The sequence below is a fragment of the Gastrolobium bilobum genome, unplaced genomic scaffold (genome assembly GCF_033153095.1).
Source record: "Gastrolobium bilobum isolate Gb01-03AN ecotype WA unplaced genomic scaffold, APGP_CSIRO_Gbil_v1 utg507369, whole genome shotgun sequence".
Classification (NCBI taxonomy): Eukaryota; Viridiplantae; Streptophyta; class Magnoliopsida; order Fabales; family Fabaceae; genus Gastrolobium; species Gastrolobium bilobum.
In genome coordinates, this window is record NW_026897457.1 from 26,042 (window position 1) to 33,301 (window position 7,260).

Sequence of the window (7,260 nt, forward strand, 5' to 3'; positions counted from 1 at the left end):
TTACATTCATCTGACAATGCACCTATTAAAATTTCTCTTTGAATAATATTTTTAATTAATTAAAAAATATATTTCTTCTTTATTAAAAATAAATTTGTATTTGCTTGGCAACTGACTAGGTCCGCGAAAGATTGCAATAATTGAAAAGAATTGAATTATTTTCTCTTCGCATGAACCCATTTCCAAACTTTTATGCATTGTTGTGAAAACCGAACCGGACCGGCCAGGTCGACCCGGAACCCAATGAACCGGTCATCTGACCGGTCCGGGTATCACATTGGACCGGTCAAGTATCAGACCCGGTACGACCCGGCCGGTTTTGGTGAAAAATCGGTGATCCGATCGGTTAACCGGTGACCCAGCCCGAATTTTTTAAAAAAAATATTTTGAAAAAAAAAGTTTTCAAAAAAATAAATCATAATTGACATATTTGAGTGATATGTTACATATTGACTTACATAAGTTATGTACCTATAATCTTAATATTATCTCAATTATGCACTATGCATGGAATTTTGATTTGATAGTTAGAAATGTCGTTTACCAAACCTGAAACACCAATATAACAAGCATTATATGTTTGTTTGATCCTTTATTGGACAATAATGTATAATTTATTATTTTTATATTAAATATTTAGAATTTATATTATTTTCTCATCTATTTGAGTATATTTATACTTTTTTTTAAATATAAATTATAGATTTGTATATAATCACCGGGTCATGCGGTTGAACCAGTGACCCACTGATTGAACTAGTGCCCAGTAACCCAGTACCTCGACCAGGTCATTGACCGGGCCGGTTTTAATAAGATTGCTTTTATCTCTGTCACTTCAGATAGCATTTATTATTCATTATTTATATTTTATAGTTACGAGGCAATTATTGCTTTTTGTATAAAATCTTTTAATGAAAGGGTTGAATTCAATCATTTTTCTATAAATAAATACTCTTTTTGGTCCCTAACAAAAAAATACAGTCCTCACTTTAGTCTTTTTACAAAAATAAATTAGTCAGTTAGTTCCTAACAAATTCAAAGTGGACCCATTTAGTTGAAATCGTGGTTCCTCACAAATTCAAAAAAGACTCATATCAGTCCCTCAAAAGGACTAAAATGGGTCCACTTTGAATTTGTTAGGAACTAACCGACTAATTTATTTTTGCAAGAGACTAAAGTGGGGACCGTATTTTTTGTTAAGGACCAAAAATGGTATTTACTCTTTTTCTATATACATTCTCATTTCTTTGAGTCTCATGGTAAATGGGCACATGCAAACAATCCTTAAAAAATAATTAAAATAAAAATGTAAAATTATAAATAAAATTGACAAAACGACTCTGAATTATAAATTTCAATCCATCCATTACAACTAGTCCCGTATAAAGATGGATTAAATAAATTTAACCCCGAGTCGAGACAGCAAAAAATGGATTAAACGAAATGAGTTAGAATTTTCAACCCGTTCATAAAAGAAGGTAAACCCACCATTATTTATTTATTTTTATAATTGTATCAGTTTTTTTGTTTTTTTTTTTTTTACCACGGTTTTCTTACAAATTTTTGTTACCCACGTACGAGAATAAAAAGAAGGGAACTTAAGACGATCCAATTCATAAAACCGAACCGATTCGGCTCTTACAATCTGCAGTGGCTCGGTTCTCTCCTCAGTCAAGCTCCAGGCGCAGCATCCATTGCCTTTCTCTGCATATAACCTCCGTAGTCTATGACATGGCTCGCAATGTCGTTAAACCGGTTACGTGCGTAGTAGACCCGGTCCGAACCGGCCAGTCGGAGTCCCCTGAAGTAACGGTACATCCAGGAGAACACAGCAACTACAACAACGCCAAACCCGCACATGGATAAGAACCCTGCTGTGAAGAGGAAGAAAATGGCGAAAGCTGGGACCCATATTGGGCTCGTCACGATGATCAGTGGCGTGAAAAAGATCAGACCCAGAATGGTTGCTGCCACGGTTATGCCTGTGAGGAGGAGCAAGATGGCCCCTGTTACAAGAAGAGTTAAGAGGCCAAAGAGTTGGGTTGAGTTTGAGACTTGTTCTTGAAGTTTACGATGCAATGATGCTGAGGTAGTGGTGGTGGTGGTGGTTGTGGGTCTTGTCGGTGTTTGCGTGAGGGTTAGGCTTGGGTAATGTTCAGCCATGTTGCTGAAACCTGCTGAGAGTGAGTGACAGAAAACAGAACTAAAAGGGAAGAAAGGAAAGGATTGAACGAAGGGAGTGTTTTAAGGAGACAAGTGTGACATGCAGGGTACACGTGGAGTGGGATTGGGGTTTTAGTCATCTTTCAATGAGGGTAGATAAAGATGGATGAGATTGAGAAAATTGTTTTCTCACACTATATAAAGCACTAATATTTTAAGGAAAATTGGTGCAATGTTTCAATGATTTTGTACAACTATAGTCATGTAGTCTGTAACTAGATAGGAATACAAGAGAAATCGAAGAGGGTTCAAATTTTTAATTCCACATGTGCTAATCTGTATTCGTCTTTTAAGTCGTGTTTGCCTCTATCAAAACCTAACACGAAAACAATTGTGTGTTTGTATTAGACTCACAATTGATTCATTTCAATAATTCATTATTTCATTACTTATCATTTTTTTATTTATTAATTTAAGATTGTTTTGATAATTTTGATCAGAAAGCATAATTGGCCAATTATTCGTGTCCTCCTATATCAATTCTTACAATAAATAGCAAGTATTAGAGTCACTGTCTAGAATTTTTTACACTTCTATTCGAATGGAAAATATTGATACACGTGTCGATCCAAACACAATTTAACTTGAATTATCACTTGCGGAAGATTTTTATTTTTTTTTCTTACCTCTTGACATGATTTTCATTTAGGATAATGCAACTCAAAGCTAAAAGATTAAAATCAGTGTATAAGTCACCTTAACCAAATCATGATCAATGTAGTGATAGAAAATGAATTCAACCAAAGGCAAAGTAAGTAACATAAGAAACAGAGAAACACAGAGGTCGCTTTCATACAGATAGAAGATAGTAAATCATAGACCTCCCAAAAACTCATTGACGATGTAACACCCCGTTCTAGAACCGGTTTGTTAACATCGCATTATGATATTAAGCGCAGTTACAATCACATGGGTTCAATTAAAATCCGGATAAATTTTTCATTTTAAAACGTACCGAACTTATAATACCCAATTTCGTGATCATAACCATATTACCTTGCGGAAACAGATAAATTAAGCTTAACATCATGTTCTTATTCCCTTTTTAAATCATTAATTTACTTCTTATTTAGTTCACATCTTCTACTATATTGTAGGTTTCTTCATTAGCTACCCGTGGCTTCAAACCGTGCTCAAATCGGAGCACTGTAGTCCAAGTTAGGACAATTTGAAGCAACACAAGAGAGTGTTGGTCACAGGCCCAGCGCGCTTCAGCGCGCTACCGGGCGCTCAAGCGCGCGCTATCGGGCGCTAAAGCCTCCATCTGGGCGCTTAAGCGCACGGAGGCAGTACGCATCAGGCATTCCAGTGTGGATGGACGCTTAAGCGCGCAACAGGGCGCTCAGGCGCGCTATCCTGGGCGCTCAAGCCCCCACTGGGACGTTTTAGCGCGCAGAGACAGAAGCATTTCCTCCTACAGTGGCTAAGGGCGCTTAAGCGCGGACCAGGGCGCTCAAGCGCGCAACCCTGGGCGCTTAAGCCCCACCCTGGGCGCTAAAACACGAGGGGACAGTAAGCATCCCAACTTTCTGCAGCAAAGGGCGCTTAAGCGCGAGCCAGGGCGCTCCAGCGCGCAATCCTGGGCGCTTAAGCCCCCACTTGGGCGCTCCAGCGTGAGGAGACAGAATGCATTGGCACTCGCAGGGGCAGCAGGGCGCTTGGGCGCGCTCCTGGGCGCTTAAGCGCGCTGCCAGGGAATTCCAATTCCCACATTTCTCAAGTCCAAGCCTAGGGGAAAATGCATCCCCATTACAAACCACAAATGTCCATGCCCCAAAACTAAATCCTAGCACTCATCCAACCTCTCCTCATGAGATTTAGCTAGAATTTGGGCAGCATGACCTTTGTTTTCTCATCGTTTACCAGTTTAAACGAAGTGGGTACCTAATTGATTTTCAGCCCAACCAATTCAACAACTCAATACATAACAAGCATGCATATATTGAATTCCAAGTAGGCATCATTTACATTACATATCCTTTACAAATCATAGAACTTAGCTTACAAAACACTATGATCATTCCCTTGGCTCCCATCAACAAAAGGTGTAACCAAAGGCATGAGCATAGGCTAAGTTCATCCAATGAATCAAGATATACAAATGATCATGGGCTTTCAAAATAAAATCCTATACATGTCAACTACAAAAGGCATGCATAAACTCAAAGAAGTGCCATATTTCATGCATAATCTAGGTATGGCCACTTGCCACCAGAGGCTCCTGCAGCATCCTTACCTGAAAGGGGGTCCCCACAACACGGGGTGAGATATACGAATATATCCAGTAAACCAGGGGTCCTTGGAGCATCTCTCCACCCCACAGTTCCATATCAGTGTAATAGCAATAACAATAATAATGCAGTAAATACATATCTATGCAAAGTGCAATACATCTCCAGGAGAAATCCCTCGAGCTCTCAAGCTGTCCTAAGGAAACTCAGATGCAAATAGTCCTACTGGCCAGCTAACTACCATGTATGATTTACGCATCGTCATGCAACATACCCACATAGGGAAACACCATCCTATGCCACACCAAATGCATACACATACGTATAACAAAGCATTATACTATTTTATTGCATTTATATACACAATCACAACCTCCACCCTTTCAGGGCTTGGTAGAACAGTCAAGGGAATTACACCCAAGGTCCGAAGGCTTACCTCAATGCTTCAGTCAACCTTTGTTCTTCACCAACAGTTTCAGCAATCAACTTTTACAAACATACACCAATTCCAATGAGCTATTCAAGCTCCATAGCTTGCTCCAATGGTTGATCACTCACGGTTGGTCCAAATGTCTCAATCCTAGACATCACAAGGATCCAATCAATCATTCAACTCACTAATTGTTCAACATGCTAGAATACTAACCAATCCAAGCATGAATTTTCCAATATTATGAACAATTATCAAATGACTATCTAGGCTCATTTCCACCGATTAAATGACATTCCTAGCATTTTCCATAACATGCTCTAAGCTCCATTCTTCCTAGAACATAGCTAATTCAACTACATTTCATAAAAATCCCAATTTACTATTCACAAACCCTAACTCATGCAAATTTCAAGGAATCATGAGGTTCAAGGGTTAGAATCTTACCATCAATGGTCACACAACCAAGGATTGATGGCTCCTCAAGCTTCAATGGAGGTAGAAACTCTCAAAACCCCAATTTTCACCAAAGGGCCGAATTTTTGAGAGCCAATATCCCTCTCCACAATGCTCCCCACTCAAAACAAAGTTAGGATTATGAAAGAGGGGAAGATTCTAAGTGATTTAGGCTTTTGAATCGCTCCAATCGGTTGAAAATCACACAACCTAGGTTTTCTTTCTCTCTCTCCCTCCCTTCCTCTTCTCTTCTCTTCTTTCTGGGCGTCGACGGGCTGGGTGGGAAATGAGGGTCATTTGGTGACTTAAGTCACTTAACATAGGTTAAGTGGCTCTAAGCGAGTATTGGTTCGTCTATCTATTTAACTCCAATAATTACCAAACTTTACCCAAAAGTCTGGAATATTATTCTAGGAATATTACTATTTTTATTTTTATATTTTGGGTACTTTTGACAGTACCCATTTATACCCCTTAATTTTCACTGAGTACACTTTTTAACTCCAAAGTGACTCAGATTCATTTTATTAAGCCTCATACTTAATTTCACCCAGTAAAACATGTTTAATTAATTAATTACACTTGATTTCCTAATTAATTAATATGGGCTATTATAGTCACCCCACCTTTTTAGCGATTTTGTCCGCAAAATCAAGAACGTACCTGTCCTTAAACTCAGGATACTGCCGGAGAAGCTCATCTTCCCGCTCCCAAGTGGACTCTTCAGGCGTCCTTCCTTCCCATTTCTCAGCTTCTTCTCATCTCTTTCGAGTATCTTCAGTGGTCCAATCGGAGTCTTCAAATTCTCCCGGATTTCAACCTTATCAGGTTGAACCACATGAGAAGGATCAGCTACATATTTCCTCAGCTGAGAAACATGAAACACATCATGCAAATTTGCCAATTGCGGAGGTAAGGCAAGCTGGTAGGCAACCGGTCCCACCCTACGAAGAATCTGGTAGGGTCCAATAAATCTCGGACTCAGCTTCCTCACTCCAAGGGCTCGTCCCACACCCGTAACTGGTGACAGCTTCAGGAACACATGATCTCCCTCCTCAAACTCTAGAGGCCGGTGCTTGAGATCATAGTAACTTTTCTGACGATCTTGAGCCTTTTTCAGACGATCCCTAATCATTTTGATCTGCTCAGTAGTCTCCTGAACAAAATCCAATCCAAACCGCTCTGTGTCTCCAACCTCTGACCAACAAGTAGGTGTCCTACACCTGCGACCATACAAGGCCTCGTAGGGAGCCATACCCAGACTAGCATGGAAACTATTATTATATGAAAACTCAACCAGCGGGAGATATCGATCCCATGCAGTACCCTGCTCCAGGGTGCAAGCCCTCAGCATATCCTCCAACGTCTGAATGGTCCTCTCAGTCTGACCATCCGTCTGTGGGTGATAAGCAGTGCTCAGTCTCAACTGAGTGCCAAGAGCCTCCTGCAATGCTCCCCAGAAGCGAGAAGTGAACTTCGGGTCCCGATCACTAACAATGCTCTCAGGCACCCCATGAAGCCTCACAATCTCCTTCACATAGAGCCTAGCCAATCTCTCCGCAGAGAAATCTCCCCGAACTGGCAAAAAGTGTGCGGATTTTGTCAATCTATCCACAATCACCCATATAGAATCATAACTAGCCTGTGTTCGCGGCAATCCCACTACGAAATCCATGGAGATATTCTCCCATTTCCATTCAGGAACATCCAGAGGTTGCAACATACCAGAAGGCTTTTGATGCTCAATCTTTACCTTCTGACAAATGAGACACTTAGAGACAAATTCGGCAATGTCTTTCTTCATACCAGGCCACCAAAAATTCATTTTTAGGTCCTGATACATCTTTGTAGCTCCCGGATGAACTGTAAAATGACCCTTATGAGCCTCTGTCATCACTTCTTCCGCCAACTGCCTAGGTA

At 40.3% G+C, this 7,260-nt stretch overlaps 1 protein-coding gene across 1 annotated transcript; it reads right to left on the reverse strand.

The window, feature by feature from the left end:
- Positions 1-1,671: 1,671 nt before the first annotated feature.
- Positions 1,672-2,163, reverse strand: LOC133307069 (oleosin-like). Its single transcript, XM_061507487.1, has one exon. It carries the CDS (start codon positions 2,161-2,163, stop codon positions 1,672-1,674), a length of 492 nt encoding a protein of 163 aa, XP_061363471.1.
- Positions 2,164-7,260: the final 5,097 nt, after the last annotated feature.